This window comes from Pseudophryne corroboree, chromosome 6 (assembly GCF_028390025.1).
Source record: "Pseudophryne corroboree isolate aPseCor3 chromosome 6, aPseCor3.hap2, whole genome shotgun sequence".
In the NCBI taxonomy this organism is placed as follows: Eukaryota; Metazoa; Chordata; class Amphibia; order Anura; family Myobatrachidae; genus Pseudophryne; species Pseudophryne corroboree.
In genome coordinates this window covers 57,398,793-57,419,175 of record NC_086449.1, presented here as the reverse complement: position 1 = coordinate 57,419,175, position 20,383 = coordinate 57,398,793, and the positions used below count along the sequence as shown (strand labels likewise).

Below are 20,383 nucleotides of genomic sequence, written 5' to 3'. Positions count from 1 at the left end.
TGCACTGACACCGAAATTATGTGGTTTGTTTGAATATTATTTCTTTGTGAGGATTACGATGTGAACATTGAAGGTGGGGGGATCTGAGGATGAGGATGACATCTTGCCACTGTAGACCCAGTTTGTGCAAGGAGTGATTAATTGCTTATTTTTTGGTGGGGGCCCAAACAAACCAATCATTTTAGCACAGTTGCGTGGCAGACCCTGTCGCTGAAATGATTGGTTTGTTAAAGTGTGCATGTCCTGTTTATACAACATAAGGGTGGGTGGGAGGGCCCAAGGACAATTTCATCTTGCACGTCTTTTCTATGCCACATCAGTCCAGGGGTGCTGCCCCACTGCTGTTTAAGTCCAGGGGTGTCTGCTATGCTGTGTAATTCACCAGGGGTGCTGCCTATTCTATATAAGTCCAGGGGTGCTGACGTATAATTCCAGGGGTGCTGCTGTTCTTGATCCTAGGTTTAAATTAAAGCCTAGAGCAGATATGAAACAAGCTTCAACATCATGTTATGATTACACTCAGTTCCATAGGTTTATAGTTGGTGCCTTGTGACACTCACGCAATTACCCACTGCCCAGCAGTCTTTTAGTCTCCTGCAGCCAAAGACTTCACCTATAGCAGCCGCCTTTCTAGGGTGAATTAGGTCCTCCCCATACTCAGATGACCCCAGGTTTTCTGTATATACAAGGCGACTATCGGAGGCTGGGCAGGGGTAAATGCAGTACGATGAGACGTTCACCTGACACAACCTTACTACTATGCTAAGGCACAGACTGAGGAGTGTGTTCTTAACATAAACAAAATGTATTATAATAATGCACAGGGTGTTGAAAGCAACGACACTGAATATACGAATGATTGTGAATGCAACAATGCATAAGATGTAATAAGCAACTTAATAAATATGAAAGCAACAATGCTCAAAGATGTTATTACTAACTAGGCTGGAATTATATGCAACAATGCACAGGATGTATACAATAAAGAAATGCAGGCAAAACAGTGTCTGTGTGGAGACTCCACAAAAACCTGAATACAAGTCTAGCTGGATCTGATCAGGCAATCAGTCTGACAAGGTCTCCGAGTCATGGGTATAACACAGTCAGACAGGATCTCATATGACCTGACAGGTTCAAACTAAAGCAGGAACTATCACCAGCGATTTGGGAGAGGCCAGGAAGTGAATATAAATGGTGCTGCACCAATCAGAACCCAGTAATCAGAGATAAATAAAAGGCCATGCAGCCGTGCTGCTGCACGTCCACAAGACAACTGCCTGTGTTTAGCGTCCTGGTTGCTAGGCGCTCGGTGGCTCCCAATCCCCCCTGCAGTAGCATTGCTAGGCACAGGACGGGACCTGGAAGCGCCGGCTGATGGAGGAAGTGCAGCGTCCCGGTCACTAGACAACGTCCGGGACCTGCCTCCTCCATGAGCCGTGCTGCGGCTGATAACACATCACAAACAGATTTGTGAAAACATAGCCGCAAAGGTGGAAATGGAAATTGCTATTTTGACTTTTTTTTAATAAAGTGGGGAGAGACCACATTTGTGGCCAAAGTCAGTGTGATTCAGAAGAGACTGAATCATAATCCAGCGCAACTGCCAGAGAGGTAAAAGTGAGATTTTCTGCCGGAGCATAAGAGAGAGATTCTTCTCAATTATTTCATGTCAGGGACTCACTCAAATGAATTGCTCCAATTAGTCAACCATTATTTTTTATTTATTATTGATGTTCCACATTTTGGGATTATTTATTTACAAGATGTGCATTTGTTGTCAGGGTTCTTTTCCTAAGGGCTGCGTAGGGTTATCTCAAGACCTCGCAGTGTTAGAAGAACAGAGTTTCAGTAATCTTGCATTGCATCAGATTTCCACTGCACTGCAGCACTAGATGGGCCAGGAGCTCCTGTGAAGCACAAAAAGTTACTGAATAAGGCCCAGTATGGAGTCTCATGGTGGCTTACAGCCAGGAAGATGTCTGGCTTGACAGGCTAAGGCATGCTGGTGGCATTGCTTCCTCCCACAGTCCTACTTGTAATATGAAATTAGTTTGGACTAGAGTGGTAAGCTTCACTAGGGCAGGGGCTCAATAACAAAAAATTCACTGCACAGTCCTGCTTAGTACTGTACCGAACCCACCCGAACTCAACTTGCCCGATCCAGGGCTGCTGTGGGGCTCACGAGGGGCTACTAAAACATCTAAGGGGCTGCTTTATTTGAAAATAAAATATGAATACGATAAACAAGACATACATATATGCTCACATGCGTGTAACTGGGACACACAGGTATGCTCACATGCGTGTAACTGGGACACACAGGTATGCTCACATGCGTGTAACTGGGAGCTGTGAAAAATTAAAATAAGGCATCTGCTACAAAACATGTAAATAAAATGCAATAAAAAAATGGAAAAAAAAGAAACCCTCAAGATTTTCACAAAATAAGTCTCCAGACTCCGTGGAGGGGAAAATATCCAATCTTGATCCTGTGGTATACACCAGTTTATTTGCATCCCAGCATTAAATCCGAGATTATCTTAATCCCTGAAAATGGAGAAGGGGGTACAAATTCAGAGGCTTTAGCCCCTAGTTTTTCAGTTTCTCCAGTAATGTGGTAATTATATATTTGCTTGGTTAAAGTCCTTTCTGTTCCACACCAATATAGGAGTGTAGGTGAAAGCCTGTGTGTTGTTCCTGATTGCGTGTGCCTCTCTAATTTTGAATCACCTTCTTGACACTGTCTTCTTCCTCTTGCCTCTTCTCATAATGTGAAAGCCATCAAATAAGGAGGTGGTATGTTTGTAACTAGCTATGATTCAGAGAACTTGGTGAGTTTTTTCCAGGGGGACCACCTGTTGCTGAAATGATGGGTTTAATAAACTGTGCATGTCCTGTTTAAACAACATAAGGGTGGGTGAGAGGACCAAGACAATTCCATCTTGCACCTCTTTTTTTTTTGCAATATGTGCTCTTTGGTGCCTATTTTTTAAAACTGCCATCCTTTCTGCCACTGCAGTGCCACTCCTAGATGGGCCAGGTGTTTGTGTCGCCCACTTGTGTTGCTTAGCTTAGTCATACAGCGACCCCAGTGCAACAATATTGTGAGGTGTTCAGAATACACTGGAAATGAGTGGAAATGAATGTTATTGAGGTTAATTATACCGTAGGATCAAAATTGTCCCCAAATTCTGTGATTTTTGCTGTTTTTATGTTTTTTTCAAAAATCATCCAGATCCAAAACCAAAATTAAAACCCGAAAGGGTGGTTTTGGCAAAACCAATCCAGATCCAAAACACGAGCGGAGATCCAGATGCAAAACCAAAACACAAAACCCGAAAAGTGTCCACCGTAAATTTCTAATTAGAACCAAAACCAATTGCACACACCCTATCCACCTTCATTGTCTTTTGTATCCTCTCTCATGACTGCTTACGTTAAGATCTAATAAAAAGTATTATCCTGAATACAGAATAAAGTGCCATGCACTGCAACTTTTATATAATGGTGAAGTGTTTATCAATAAAATATCTTTACTCATTCGTGACTTTCTGTCTTCCGTCTCGCAGAGAATTGCTTTATGCAGCAGCAGTTAGATGAGGTTGATGCGATTGAACGACTTACCAGAGCGTGTGACGTGGCTGTGGACTATGGTGAGACCATTATGGTTCTTGGAGCTGATTGCAAACATTAAGTTGTAGCATACTTACCTACATTGTATTTCTCCTCTCTGAAAGAAGCCCGGAGAGGAGACGCTGCAGGTGTCTTCGGGGGCGGGGCCGGACTGTGACATCACTAAGCCCCGCCCCCGCATCGGGAAATGCCGCGATTCACGGGTCCGCGTGAAGGGGGCTGGGCTAAAATGACGCAATTTGCGTCATTTTAACCCCTTCTCCACCCGACGGACCCGCGGGAGGTTATCTCTCCATACTGCTCGCATCACTAGGGTGCGAGCAGGATGCGGGAGACCTGCCCACTCTTCCGGGGGTGCGGGGGGCTACCCCAAAAAACGTGAGCCTCCCGCAGCTTCCGGGAGAGTAGGTAAGTATGAGTTGTAGACTTGTGAGCTTATTAATCACTTTACTATCGGCTATAATTATCTGCATATAGTGATTACATTGCAAAGTAAATTCATTTGAAGTAACTAAAATTCCCCCCACCCACAGTCTACAAGACAAAGCTGAACGCCATCGAGCACAGGGGCAATTTCGACGTCTATAATATGACTATTGCTCAACTCATTAAAGAAGGTAATAAAATCATAGTTTTTGCAGATTCATCTGTTCTAAACTGTTGTTTATCTTCAGCTGAGGTCATTGCGTTATTTATTTTTATGGCCGTTTCTAGATCATTTGGCTCCCAGTATGAACAGTAAGAAAATGCACTCCACCCGTAGACATTTAAAAAAGTTATTTTTTGCGAGTAGCAAAAGGCGCGTGCGCCTCCGGAGAGGGGGCATGGCCTTGCTAAAATGGGTGTGGCCTCACTGAAATGGGCGTGGCCTTGCAGGAAAAGACGACCTTACACCCCAGTTTTTGAAGGAAAAAGAAGTGGTAGCGCTCGTGGATAATATCAGTAATAAATCCCATGGGGGTTATTCAGAGTTGATCGCAGTTTTTTCTAAATTAGCAAAAACTGCAATCATTCTACTCACATGTTGGGGGCCGCCCAGCACAGAGCACGGCCACCTAGCATGTGTGGCAGCGCCCCGCAATGCAATCGCAATTCAATTGCGATCAGATTGCGGAAACCTCAAATAGAGGTTTACCTCTGCCTATGCAGTATGGCTGAGTATGAAGGGGTACCACCACCATGTTTCCACTGACCTTGAAAATGGCATATATATAGATAGATAGATAGATAGATAGATAGATAGATAGATAGATAGATAGATAGATAGATAGTAACACGGGTACTTGAAATAAGGACTCGCAGGCAGGTATTTCGGTTACAACACAGCGTCTTTACTGGTAGCAGACACTGTGCAGAATATTTTCAGGCTTGGGCTCGGTCACACAAGTACAAACAGAAAATTAACAACACAAACATTAAAAGTCCTATCACTTCTTGTGCTCCATCATCAGTCCTCTGTAGTGGCTTGCAGCCACACACATGTCATGTTCTCTGACACTTCCTGGTAGCGCAGTGAGCTCCTGTGTCAATTCCATGTTACTAGAGGTCCAGTAGGGCCTCTAGCATGTCTCCTCTCAGACGGCGGCCATTTTGGCAGGGACATTTTTAACTGCATTACATGCGGATGGGCAGTCTGCATGTAGTACAGCTGCATACAGTGACTGCGGCACCCCGTGCAATCGCACGGCTCGTCCAGCCCTAGAAACGGTCCTGTAGGGGTTGCAGGTACAGCTGATCTTGGGATCAGCTGTCTCTGCATGACAGCATTGTTGAATTACTGCTTCTTACAGCAAGCTGGATAACTTCTTGCAACAAGTTGGATAAATTATTGGGGGCCACCCAGCCCCTGATCGTTAACATGATGAATTGGCTACCAAATCACCTCTGTTATTATTTATTATAAACATGGAGTTATAGCATACAGTGTGCATAAGACTGCTGCCTTCCAAGTGTCTGATTTTATTTAGAATAGATCTGTACAGCATGTGTTACTGTTTTCTGATTGTGCTTGTTTTCTTTGAATTTACTGAGAAATCTTCTTTTTGCGTCCCTATTGTCTGTTCCTAGGCACGGATATAAATCCTCAGAATCAGATTCGCAGTTTTATCAGTCATGCCAAATGTCAGAAAGCCTTACAGTTACAGGAAGGCCAGGAATACCTGATTTGGGGTGTGAGCAAGGATCTGTGGGACACGGGCGCTGGGTAAGTAACAATACATAATAATTCTGTTAGTTAGTGGCAGAACCAGTATCAGTTCTTTTCTTTGTCCAGCTAATAGAATCTAGGACTATAGCAGTCTGTAATTGTTCTCTAACGTAGAGTATATGAAACTAAAATATGTTAATAAATTACTCAAAGTAACTTTTTAGAACTTAGGCAATGCGACGTGCTATAGTTCAAACACGTTTTCGGGGCGGCTGCGTGACTTCACATACAGTGGCTAAAAAAAAATGGCGCCGGGCCAACTGATAGCACAACTGGGCTGCGCAGGAAGTGGTCAACCACAGACTGATGCGTCTGTAATTAAATTGTGGGTGCATCGTTAGGTGGCGCAACACGTGCTGGGTGGTCTTGCCCTGTGCTGGACGGCCCCCAGCATGTGAGGAGATGGACGCAGACCTTGCGGTGGAGGCAACTATCTGCGTCTATCTCTGAGTAAGGTCCTATATACCTTTAGGCAACTAAAAATTGCCCAGAAGTCGCTCACGATTACACTTGCACTGCGCACATGGAAATAAATGTGGATATTCGACTGTATGCCAATTTGTACACATCTGTAAAGCACGACACCCCTGCCCTTACACTGGACTACATGGCCATCAATATTATCAGTGTACACTTGCCCTAGTTATAACCTTGTTGCCAGAGAGCCATTTACAGTACAGTAGGATCAGCTGATCATTGCAGTGCCATTACTAGACATTATGGTGCCCTGTGTCAGGAAAACAATTGGTACCCCCCTCTCCCACCATATTTAAAATAGGGACAGCGTGCACTGAATGCGTGTGCCAAAAATATAGGGGTGTGGCTTCATGGGGAAAGGGTGTGGCAACAGAATAGTACCAGTTCCCATTACACGGCACAATAGTGTCCGTTATTCACATTTAAGCACACAGTAATACCCCTTCTACACATTATGCCATCATAGAGCTCCTTATACACATTATGCCATGGTAGAGCTCCTTAAACACATTACACCACAGTAGAGCACATTATGCCAGGTAGAGCCCACATTATGCCAGGGAGAGCCCCAGATACACATTATGCCAGGTAGAGCCCACATTTTGCCAGATAGAGCCCCTGATACATATTATGCCAGGTAGAACCCCTGATACATATTATGCCAGGTAGAACCCAAATTATGCCAGGTAGAGCCCCTGATACATATTATGCCAGGTAGAACCCAAATTATGCCAGGTAGAGCCCCTGATACATATTATGCCAGGTAGAGCCCACATTATGCCAGGTAAAGCCCCTAGTACACATGCCGGGTAGAGAACACATTATGCCAGGTTAAAGCTGGTAATAGCAACCAGATTCCAGGTATTATCTTCTAGAAGGTGCTAGATAAATGAGAAGTAGAATCCTATTGGTTGCTATAGGCAACATCCCATTTTAAATAGAACTCCCATCTTAGTAAATTTACCCCATTATGCCAGGTAGAGCTCCTAATACAGGATGAGGTTAAAATGCTGGCTGTTGGGATCCCAGCATTCAGGATACTGATGCCGAAATCCCTACAGCCAACAATGCTGCTAGTCTGAATCCCGGTGCACCAGGGCTATTCCCACTCAATGTCCATGACACCCATAGAGTGGGAATAGATCCTGTGGCAAGCACAGCGAGCTACCGAGCCTGCAGCATTGTGAGTGTAGCGAGCCTGCAAGGGGACTCTTAGCACTCGCCCTGCTGCCGGCATTCTGGCGGGTGAGATGCCACTGTATGGAAATTGACAACCATTATCTCGTCCGCCAGTATTACATATGTAATCCCCTGATACACATTATGCCAGGTAGAGCGCAAATTATCCAGGTAGAGCCCCTGACACATATTATGCTAGGTAGAGCTTACCTTATGCTACAGTAGATAGAGCCCCTGATACACATTATGCCAGGTAGAGCCTACATTATGCCAGGTAGAGCCCCTGATACACATTATGCCAGGTAGAGCCCGCATTATGCCAGGTAGAGTCCCTGATACACATTATGCCAGGTAGAGCCCCTGATACACATTTTGCCAGGTAGAGCCCACATTATGCCAGACAGAGGTCCTTATACACATTATGCCAGGTAGAGCCCACAGCCCACATGCCAGGTAGAGCCCCTGATACACCTTATGCCAGGTAGAGCCCACATTATGCCAGGCAGAGCCCACATGCCAGGTAGATCCCCTGATAAACATTATGCCAGGTAGAGTCCAGTGTATGTATGTATGTATGTATGTATGTGTGTGTGTGTGTGTGTGTGTGTGTGTGTGTGTGTGTCTCAGCACTCTTCCCTGGAGCAGCTATACTGTACCTTATTTTAAATGTCCCTGGTGGTGAACAGCAGCAGCAGGCAGTAGCCAGCTCTTCTAACCAGGAAGTCCCTTCACACAATACAGGAGAGTAGGAGGGGGACGCAGCACACGGGGAAAACAGACTCTGACTGCCCAGCGCTGCCTGCTAAAATGTAGACTGCACTTAAGTCACAATTTGCCTACTACAGCATACCGCCGCCACACATAGCGGTGCCGAACTAACAGTGTTGGCCGCAGTTCTGCGCCCACAGTTCATGTGCAGTACATATGCGCTGTGTGCCAGGCACCACAGGCACACACCTAGGTACGGCCCTGATCATTTGCGTCAATAGAGAACCATATATGTATGTTTTTTATAAGGGTGTCTGGGGGAAATCCTGTTTCAATTTTTGTGAACAACAGAAACAAATTATACAAAGTAGCTAAAACTATTACAAATATCAAAGCAAGGCAAAGCATAAGTGCAACAGTGTTGTATACTACGTAGACACACAAACTGTTGTGGAAAAGAAAATTTAAGTGAATGACTAACAACATGTTGGAAATATGTGTGTCTACGCAGTGGTAATGGCAGAGTAATGTACACCCCAGTGGTGTGTTTGTGACCCAAAGTCCAGTCTAGTGGCGTAACAAGTAGGGTGGATTATTGAGATGGGAAGGTACAGCTCTACTCACTCTGGTTACACTCGTTAAGGCATGAAGAAGAGCTTGTAGTGGAGCGGGATTGTGACAGCACATCAGCGGGTGACTGTCCTCTTCATACGGGTAGCGGTGCAGGATTCTAGATTAGCAGTAACACCTGTTGCTAAGGGGGATGAATCCATCTCCCACTAAGTCTCGCCACAGAGCACCACTCTTGCATAGTACTATCTCCGGTGGCCATCTTGGTTAGGATATGAAGCCTCCTCAGAGAAGCCATTTTGGAATATGCGCAGTGGCACTCTCCTATTCTAACACAACAGAAACTATTAGTATATTTAATTTTATATTTACAATTTATCTGTGTCTTGCGATACAGCACGAAGATGGTGTAATTTTCAGGGGAGGGGCTAAAATGCAGGAGCTTTGCCCACCCAATCATAAATCCGGTAGGTAGGTCTCCCAATAATCCAGGACTCTCGCAAACATTCTGGAAGGGTAGGTGACTATGCAGTATACTAAATCTGGCAGCACTATGAATTTGAGACATTTTTAGAAATGATATGTAAAGTCCTAGATGTGTAACAAACTTTACCATGGGTTTGTTTATTATCCTGGCACAATGGTCCCCAACAATGGGGTCAGAGATCCACAGGTGACACGTTAGAAAACTGAAGAATTGTTTATGTATTCCTGTAGTAAAGAGATTTACAGTGGGCACTCACTCTTGTCCAGTACTGCTCTTATTTGATGGCACTTCAGCATGACATACAGTGATAAATGACCATTGATGGTTACCAACTACTGTATGTAATGGATGACTATTAATGGTTTCTCCAACCGATGGCCATCCCTGTTCTTTCACTGACTGGCATGTGGGCCAATCAGAACCTGAGGGAGGGCCTTCCTGGGTGTCAGGGGAGGAACTATGCTCCATGTCCAGGCAACTTCTAAAAAAAAAAAAAAAAAAATGGGTGGTTTTCTATCATTGCTGGAAGGAAACCATCCGCATTGATGGCAAAAGCATTTGCCGTTGGCCATAAACTATCAATAATTTTGAATCATCGATGTTCAATGGCTATCCCTAGTGAAGTGTGTGTGATGTTGTCCCTCCTGGACCCGAGAGGCTCGTGTACACTGCACACACTTCATCCATTGTAGATACGCCAGTGACTGTTGATCTCAAATTCCAGGACCTTGAGTTTCAGAGATGGACGCAGTAGCACTGCGGACACATTTTTTTATGCAGCAGCTGTGCTAAAATATGCTAATACTGAACCGGAGCCACCATGACCATGTTTTCTGGAATGCTGGCTGTCACTGTCCTCAAATGCCAGCAGCATGTCAATCATGTAGTATCTCAAGGGGCACTATGATTGTGGTCTGTACATACTCAGTAGAGATCCTTCATATGGACAGATCTCAAAACATTGGAGATGCTTTGCGAACATCTCTGAATCTGACCCATAATGGAAACTGTATAACTGGAAACTCCATGAACAGTAGACCCCATAATAATGTCGGGATAATTGGCACAACATCAGGAGTTTGTACAGAAGTTTCCATACTGATAATGTGTTTGCCCTGCCTGACATCATAACCTTCTATCTTCCTGCAGGTATAGTTACATGATCACCAAGGACACGTGGGTTGAGATGTGGCCAAGCAGCATGTTTTGCCAGAAGCGGGAGAATTCTGAGTTCTGCGAGGAAATATTCAACTTCTCAGAAGAGTTGTTTTTGCGTGGATGTATCAGTTAAATCGCCTTATTTTTACATTTATAGCTATCGATTGTATTGATTATACCTAACAATAAACCAAGAGTCATCTACTGTATCTTATAGGGTTCTTTAATTAAACAGTGAATTCTATACAGTAATCAAAAAGTTGTAGGCTGGTTTATTTCTGTATGCATCAAAAAATGAAGAGAGAAGAACAGTGGGCCTACTTCAGACCTGAACGCAGCAGCAAATTTGTTAGCTAATGGGCAGAACCATATGCACTGCAGGTGGGGCTGATATAACTTGTGCAGAGAGAGAGTTAGATTTGGGTGGGTTATTTTGTTTCTGTGCATGGTAAAAACTGGCTGCTTTATTTTTACACTGCAATTTTAGATTTCAGTTTGAACACACCCCATCCAAATCTAACTCTCTCTACACATGATATATCTGCCCCCAGGGTCAGACTGGCCCACAGGGGTACCAGGGAAACCAACGGTAGGCCCCACTGCCTGAGGGCCCACTCCTTCCTTTAGGGATCAGGTTCCAGACTGTGCACTTGTATTATACATGGTAGATATGTTGCATTACACTGCACTAAACTATTGTGTATTTCAAGCCTCTGTGGAGGCTGGCCACACCCCCTTTTTAGGATGGCCACACCCCTAAGTATGGCCCCCTATTACTGCATTCCCCCGGTGGGCCCTTCATACCCCAGTCCGACACTGTCTGCCCCCCCCCCCTGCAGTGCACATGGTGTTGCCCATTTGCTAACAAATTTGCTGCTGCGATCAGGTCTGAATTAGGCACAGTGTCGGACTGCGGCCTGAAGAGCCCGCTTGTATGTGTAATGTATAATTTGAATGCACAGTCTAGAACCTGATCCCTAGAGAAGGGGGTGGGCCCTCAGTCAGTGGGGCCCATCACGGGACCACTATTGTCAACATGCAGTAGGTCGACATAGTCATAAGGTCAACATTGATAAAATGTCAACATTGCAATGATCGACAAGGGAAAAGGTCGATATGAGTTTTTGTAAAAAAATTTTTATACATTTTTGACTTTTTCATACTTCAACATCCACGTGGATTACGATTGGTAAGTGAGTGAAGAGAGCCATGTGAGGGGACGCGGTGCACTAATTGGGGGTCCCTGTGTTGTGACGGCGAAAACTAAACCAAAACCATAAAAAATCTCATGTCGACCTTTTCCGAGTCAAACTTTTCCCATGTCAACCTTTTCTAGGTCGACTCTATGATACCCATTCTACACTCCAGTATCTAACCAATATGTGACTATCATGTAAAATTGGTGCAATATAAATTTTAACACATAAAATTGTGCAAAAATTATACAACCAACTCAATGTAAAGATGTTGACAAAACTCATAAAAGTACTCAAAAAACAAGCAAAAATGTAAACTGTGTAACTATGGCGGCAGCACCATCCCTTACATGTCAACAAACAAAACAGGCCCCGTCTATACATCGGCCCACCGTGACTTTTCCGCTGAGACCTATGGACAATCCGCCTCTGCTGGTATGTGAGTTATACAGGTGCAACAATTCACTTCCTCCAGGGTAGCCATGGCAGTTGTCATGTCCCACGATATATATGTGTTTCATAAGCTGTCATGTTACCATTGCAAAGCTTTGCATCTTGTTAAACTTTGTCCCTTCTGATTTCCTGTAGCTAGGTTCTGATGTCATTAGTCCTGCCCTCATCCTGCCCCCAGCTCCGTGTGGGTCTGCCATGTTAACTTTCTGACTAGCTCTGGTAAATCATCATCTATTCACCTACTGTTTGTGCATAACTACAAGAATATCAGCTTGAAATAAACCTTCATCTGGATTCTTCGAGTTGACACTATCTGACAAGGGCCCTCATTCCGAGTTGATCGCTCGCTAGCTGCTTTTAGCAGCAGTGCAAATGCTAAGCCGCCGCCTTCTGGGAGTGTATCTTAGCTTAACAGAAGTGCGAACGAAAGATTAGCAGAACTGCTCGAAAATTTTTCATGCTGTTTCTGAGTAGCTCCGAACCTACTCCTACCTTGCAATCACTACAGACTATTTAGTTCCTGTTTTGACGTCACATACACGCCCTGCGTTCGGCCAGCCACTCCCCCGTTTCACCAGGCACACCTGCGTTATCTTCTGACACGCCTGCGTTTTTTGGCACACTCCCGGAAAACGGTCAGTTACCTCCCAGAAACGCCCCTTTCCTGTCAATCACTCACCGATCAGCCGGGCGACTGAAAAGAGTCGCTCGACTTTGTGTAAAGCTGCATCGTTTTGTGTGAAAGTACGTCGCGCGTTCGCACTGCGTCCCATACGCATGCGCAGAACAGCCGATTTTTAGCCTGATCGCTGCGCTGCGAACAACGGCAGCTAGCGATCAACTCCAACAGTGACCCTTGATTGCTGCAAACATTCCCGACAGTGCGGACATCCTTCCAGGTGACATCCTTCCAGAACAAAAGGACTCAGATCCCTATGCCACATCCAAGGTCAGTACAATGCACAACCACTTGGTCATCCTGACCCATTTTCACACACCACAGTGCACCAAGGCCCAACACCTCAACAAACTCAATATGCAAATGCCTGGTCACAAACCAATATGCCAGTAAATCACCAAATCACTGGCAACCACACAGTTCCACATGCAGCGAGGCCTACAGACTTTAAACCAGCTCTTAGGCTGAATGCCTATGGACCCCCCTATCCCTCTATGTCTCTTACCCAGAACACCACAAATAATATGAACAGCACTACTCAGCCAGCAATTCTTTGCCCGAAGTCAGGGAAAACAGACATGTCAGACTTAGCAAGATACATGGTTCGTCGTGAACTTACTAAGACCAGCCTCACTAGGTTCGATGACCAGCCTGAGAACTACAGAGGTTGGAAATGTGCCTTCAGAAACACAACTAATAGTCTTGGTATTACTGCTGCTCAGTGACGTGCGGTGGGGTGAGGCAGGTGAGGCAGAACCTTTACTGCCATACTAACATTTGTGCCAACATTTTGACTGTATAAAGTATATGGAAAATACAAAGAATTTGTTTGAAATATCTTCTTGGCATTATTCTAATAATTTTTATAGCCAAAACTCTGCCTCACCTGCTTATCTTTTCCGCACATCTCTGATTAACACTAACTAAATTTCCAGGAGTTTATAATGCTGCACCTGTGTATAATGCCCAGATGTACCCTTTGGCTCATATATTGCATGTAAATCTGGCTCTGGTGCTAGCCAGTGGCTCCTAAGCCATTTAGCTCACCGCACGTCCCTGCAGTGCTGCTGCTGCTGAAGAACTAGATCTGCTGATCACGTCTCTGGGCCCACAGTCTACAGAAAGTGTCAAAAGACTCAGATCTGTCCACATTGATAATCCTGCGGCAGGCCTCATTGCTGCTTGGGAAAGGTTAGAACGAAGCTTTGGAAGCCATAGAGAATGCTCTGTTCAAATGTCTGCGGGAGTTTCCAAAAATATCCGGCAAGGACAATGAGAAATTCCAAGAGCTTAGTGACCTACTCTTTGAACTCCAGCTGGCCAAAATGGATACTCACTTACCTGGCCTCAGTTACCTGGACACAGCTCATGGGGTAAACCCAATAGTTTCCAAACTGCCATACGGTATTCAAGATAGGTGGACTACACTTGGGTCAAAATACAAGAGGGAAAATGGAGTCTCCTTTTCCTACTTCTGTGAGTTTGTCAAGAACATTGCGGAATCCAAGAATGACCCAAGCTTCTCCTAGAATGAGTCAAGTCATCCTGGTTCACCTACCCCCAAGTTTGACAGCCCACGCTCTAATACAAGATTCACAGAGGTCCAGTATCGTGAAAAAGACTGAAATCCTTCTCACACCAGCATCAGCTCCTGTCAAGAGCAACCAAGGTGATAGGACCGAAAACCCCAACCGCATGTGTCCCATTCATAAAAAGCCACATCCCCTCAAGAAATGCATTGGTTTCAGAAAGAAACCCCTCCAGGAACGCAAGGAACTTCTAAAGAAATTTGGGGTATATTTCAGATGTTGTGCTTCTGCAGAACATTTTGCTAAGGACTGTAAAACTGCTATTAAATGCATAGAGTGTGGCTGTGAGGACCATGTGCAGGCACTGCACCCATCTCAACCCAATTCTACACCGCCCGCACATTTCCCCTCTGCACCAATGCATGGTGGGGAGAATGCAGATCAAACAGCAAGTCCTACTACTGTATCTTCTTCATGCACTAAAGTCTGTGGGGAAGATCTCTGCGACAAGTCTTGTGCAAAGATATGTCTAGTCAAGGTATACCCCAAGGGACAGCCAGAAAAGACTCTAAGGGTGTACACCATCTTGGACGACCAGAGCAACCAATCACTCACAAGATCAGAACTCTTTGATCTCTTAAACTTAAAGGGAGATGCTTATCCTTACACCTTGAGTACCTGTAGTGGAATTACAGAGGAATCTGGAAGAAGAGCTAGTGGACTGGTTGTAGCTTCTCTCAAGGACAATCTTGAGATACCCTTACCCACACTTGTTGAGTGTAACGAGACACCATCCAACAAAGAGGAGATTCCTATGCCAGAGGCCACTCTTCATCACACTCACCTAAGGCCTATATCCAACGAAATATCAGCCCTTGACATAAATGCAGAAATCTTACTTCTACTTGGTAGAGACATTCTCAGGGTACATAAAGTATGCCAACACATCAATGGACCAAATGATGCTCCATTTGCCCAACGTCTTGATCTAGGCTGGGTTATCATAGGCAATGTCTGTATAGACAAGATGAAGACGCCTACCAAGACTTCCTCATTTAAGACAAACATTTTACCTAATGGTCACAGCACCTGTTTTCAGCCATGCCCACATCATTACCAGGTGAAAAAGAAGCTGGGCAGCAGTAATTTGCAGCATAGCCATCAAGATAACATGAACATGGTCCTGTGTTGGAACGACAGTCTCGGATCGACAGTGTTCAATTCAACAAGTGAGGACAACAAGTTAGCATCTGCAAGAGAAGATAAAGAATTTCTCAAGATAATGGAAAAAGATATCACTCAAGACGATTACAACAGCTGGGTAGCACCTTTACCCTTCTGCTTTCCAAGAGTGAAACTTCCAAACAATCTAGAGCAAGCAGGTGCTAGATTTTCGTCTTTAAAATTAACTCTAAAGAGGAAACCAGAGATGGAAAGACATTTTGTGGATTTCATGCAAAACATATTTGACAGAGATCACGCAGAACCTGCACCACCAGTAATGGAAAGGAGAAGAATGCTGGTACCTTCCATCCTTTGGCGTGTATAACCTGCGGAAACCCAATCAAATTAGAGTGGTTTTTGATTCCAGCGCTCAGTATGATGGTGTCTCCCTCAACAATCTGCTCCTTACTGGGCCAAACCTAAACAACAGCCTCATAGGAGTTTTAATTCACTTTAGACAAGAGCCTGTGGCAGTAGTAGCTGACATCCAGCAAATGTTCCATTGCTTCATAGTCAGGGAAGATAATCGGAACTACCTGAGGTTCCTGTGGCACAAAGACAACAACGTCAATAATGAAGTCATAGATTACCGGATCAAGGTACACGTATTTGGCAACAGCCATTCTCCTGCTGTAGCAATCTATGGACTCAGGAGAACAGCCCAGGAAGGTGAGAAGGACTATGTACCTGACGCTCGTCATTTTGTTGAAAAGAACTTTTATGTTGATGACGTACTTAAATCCCTACCCACAAGTGAAGAGGCAATCGATCTCCTCACCAGAACGCAAGAAATGTTTTCTGTAGCAACCCTCAGGCTCCACAAGATTATCTCCAACAGCCAGAAAGTAATGGACGCATTTCCTTCTGATGATCATGCCACCAACTTGAAAGATCTTCATTTTGGTTTTGATGTTCCTCCCATACAACGCAGCCTAGGCAGCGGAAAACGCACAGCAGCGATCAGGTCTGAATTAGCCTCACTGTGTCTTATAACCACCACATATAAAAATCATGACAATATATGTTTACACACTAAAATACAACTTCACATTCTAAAAACACATAGGGCCTAATTCAGATCTGTTCGCTAGCTAGCGTTTTTTGCTGTGCAGCGATCAGGTAACTACTGCGTTATGCAACGCAATGCACAGGCGCGCCGTATGGTTACAAAGCGGATCATTGTTGTGCACTGGTTCGCACAGCCGTTTGCAAGGAGATTGACAGGAAGAGGGCGTATGTGGGTGTCAACTGACCATTTTCTGGGAGTGGTTGGAAAAACACAGGCGTGTCAAAGCGTTTACAGGGCGGGTGTCTGATGTCAATTCCGGGCTTGAATATGCTGAAGTGATCGCAGCGGCTGAGTAAGATCAGAGCTACTCAGAAACTGCACAAGCTGCTTTTGTACAGGGCGGCTGCACACACGTGCGCACACTTGCACAGCTAAAATACACTCCCCTATAGGCGGCATCTATCTGTTCGCAGCACTGCAAAAAATAGCTAGCGAGCAAACAGATCTGAATTAGGCCCAAAGGGTCATTTCTTACAATATAAGAAATCCTAATGGGAGAAAAAGAAAGAAAAACAGGGTAAATATGTTACTGATTCAATTAATCAAAACTAGAGATGTGCACCGGAAATTTTTCGGGTTTTGTGTTTTGGTTTTGGATTCGGTTCCGCGGCCGTGTTTTGGATTCGGACGCATTTTGGCAAAACCTCCCTGAAATTTTTTTGTTGGATTCGGGTGTGTTTTGGATTCGGCTGTTTTTTAAAAAAACAAAACCCTCAAAAACAGCTTAAATCATAGAATTTGGAGGTAATTTTGATCCCATAGTATTATTAACCTCAATAACCATAATTTCCACTCATTTCCAGTATATTCTGAACACCTCACACCTCACAATATTATTTTTAGTCCTAAAATTTGCACCGAGGTCGCTGGATGACTAAGCTAAGCGACCCAAGTGGCCGACACAAACACCTGGCCCATCTAGGAGTGGCACTGCAGTGTCAGACAGGATGGCACTTAAAAAAATTAGCCCCAAACATCACATGTTGCAGAGATAAATAAAAAAAATGAGTTTTATGGTAAGAACTTACCTTTGTTAAAACTCTTTCTGCGAGGTACACTGGGCTTCACAAGGATAGACATTGGGGTGTAGAGTAGGATCTTGATCCGAAGCACCAACTGGCTCAAAAGCTTTGACCTTCTTTCCAAGATGCATAGCGCCGCCTCCTATATCACCCCGCCTCCGTGCACAGGAGCTCAGTTTTGTTAACCAGCCCAATGCAGTAGCAAGTAAAAGAGATGACAACTGCCAGTTGCCACAAACACCACACTCTCCCGACAGGAGAAGTGTCAGCGGCTAATGCCATACCAACCCAAAGAAGCTAAGTGCGTAGGGTGGGCACCTTGTGGAGCCCAGTGTACCTCGCAGAAAGAGTTTTAACAAAGGTAAGTTCTTACCATAAAACTCGTTTTCTGCTGCGGGGTACACTGGGCTCCACAAGGATAGACATTGGGGATGTCCTAAAGCAGTTCCTTATGGGAGGGGATGCACTGTAGCGGGCACAAGAACCCGGCGTCCAAAGGAAGCATCCTGGGAAGCGGCAGTATCGAAGGCATAGAACCTAATGAACGTGTTCACTGAGGATCACGTAGCCGCCATGCACAATTGTTCAAGGGTCGCACCACGGCGGGCCGCCCAAGAACGTCCAACAGACCGAGTAGAATGGGCCTTAATGTGAGCAGGAGCTGACAGACCAGCCCTCACATAAGCATGTGCAATCACCATTCTAATCCATCTGGCCAAAGTCTGCTTGTGAGCAGGCCAGCCCCGTTTGTGAAATCCAAACAGAATAAAGAGAGAATCAGATTTTCTAATAGAAGCAGTTCTCTTCACATAGATACGGAGAGCCCGGACCACATCCAAAGACTGCTCTTTGGAAGACAAATAAGGAGAGACAAAGGCCGGAACCACAATCTCCTGATTAAGGTGGAACGAAGAAACCACCTTAGGTAAATATCCGGGACGAGTCCTAAGAACCGCCCGGTCACGGTGAAAAATCAGATATGGGGAACTACAAGACAAGGCACCCAGATCCGACACTCTTCTAGCAGAGGCAATAGCCAGCAAGAACACCACCTTAAAGGAAAGCCACTTAAGGTAAGCTGAACCAAGGGTTCAAATGGAGGCTCTTGCAACGCCTCCAAAACCACAGACAAGTCCCAAGGAGCCACAGGCGGGACATAGGGAGGTTGGATACGCAACACACCCTGAGTGAAAGTATGAACATCAGGTAAAGTCGCAATTTTTCTCTGAAACCACACCGACAAGGCAGATATTTGAACCTTGAGGGAGGCCAGACGCAGGCCTAACTCTAGACCTTGCTTCAGAAAAGCCAAAAGCTTGGCTGTACTAAACTTGGCAGCGTCATAATTGTTAGATGCGCACCAAACAAAGTAGGAATGCCAGACCCTATGGTAAATCCGAGCAGAAGCCGATTTCCGGGCCCGCAACATAGTTTTAATGACCTCCCCAGAAATACCCTTAGCCCTCAAGACGTAAGCTTCAAGAGCCACGCCGTCAAAGACAGCCGGACTAGATCCCGGTAGACACAGGGGCCCTGTACGAGGAGGTATGGGCGTTGTGGAAGTAGAATTGGACGCTCTGACGATAGGCCCTGCAGGTCTGAGAACCAGTGCCGTCTGGGCCACGCTGGAGCTATGAGAAGCAGATTTCCTTTTTCTTGCTTGAATTTCGGAATTACCCTGGGCAGGAGTGACACCGGAGGGAACACGTACGGCAGCCGAAACCTCCACGGCACCGCTAGCGCATCCACGAATGCTGCTTGAGGATCCCTTGTCCTTGCTCCGAAGACTGGAACCTTGTGATTGTGTCGAGACGCCATTAGATCCACATCTGGAAGACCCCACTTTTCCACGAGGAGTTGAAACACTTCTGGATGGAGGCCCCACTCGCCGGCATGCACGTCCTGACGACTGAGAAAGTCCGCTTCCCAATTCAGGACTCCCGGAATGAATATTGCCGATATTGCTGGTAGATGGCGTTCCGCTCAACGTAGAATCCGTGAGACTTCCCTCATTGCCAAACGGCTTCGAGTGCCGCCTTGATGATTTATGTAAGCCACTGTGGTGGCGTTGTCCGACTGTACTTGAACAGGACGGTTCTGAATTAAATGCTGGTCCAGGTTCAACGCATTGAAGACCGCCCGCAATTCCAGAATGTTGATCGAGAGGAGAGATTCCTCCTTGGTCCACCGACCCTGAAGGGAGTGCTGCTCCAGCACCGCGCCCCAACCTTTTAGACTGGCATCTGTCATCAACAGGACCCAGTTGGATATCCAGAAGGGACGGCCCCTGCACAATTGTTGGTCCTGGAGCCACCAGAGCAGCGACAGACGAACCTCCGGAGTCAACGAGATCATGTGAGACCTGATCCGGTGAGGCAGGCCGTCCCACTTGGCTAGAATTAGCCTCTGGAGGGGGCGAGAATGGAATTGAGCATACTCCACCATGTCGAATGCTGATACCATGAGGCCCAGCACCTGCATTGCCGAATGTATCGACACTTGCGGACGAGAAAGGAAACAATGAATCCTGTCCTGAAGCTTCTGGACTTTCTCCTGAGACAAGAACAACAGCGAGTGAGTGTCCAACAGCGCTCCCAGGTGCACCATGCTCTGAGCAGGGACCAGGGAGGATTTCTTCCAGTTGATGATCCACCAGTGGGCTTGTAGAAACTGGACCGTCATATCCAGATTACGTAGGAGAAGATCTGGGGAATTTGCCAGGATTAACAAGTCGTCCAGATACGGCAGTATCCTGACCCCTTGACGGCGGAGTACCACCGTCATCACCGCGAT

The 20,383-nt window shown here is 45.5% G+C and overlaps 1 protein-coding gene across 7 annotated transcripts in view; it reads left to right on the top strand.

The window, feature by feature from the left end:
- Positions 1-10,623, top strand: part of LOC134936121 (A.superbus venom factor 1-like) — a 283,470-nt gene extending 272,847 nt beyond the window's left edge. For all 7 annotated transcript variants that reach the window (XM_063931033.1, XM_063931031.1, XM_063931032.1 and 4 more), the window contains 4 exons: positions 3,570-3,653; positions 4,167-4,250; positions 5,701-5,836; positions 10,410-10,623. In XM_063931033.1, the coding sequence (XP_063787103.1) occupies positions 3,570-3,653; positions 4,167-4,250; positions 5,701-5,836; positions 10,410-10,551 (446 nt within the window). In that variant the 3' untranslated portion in view covers positions 10,552-10,623. The remainder of the gene's footprint in view (positions 1-3,569; positions 3,654-4,166; positions 4,251-5,700; positions 5,837-10,409) is intronic.
- Positions 10,624-20,383: the final 9,760 nt, after the last annotated feature.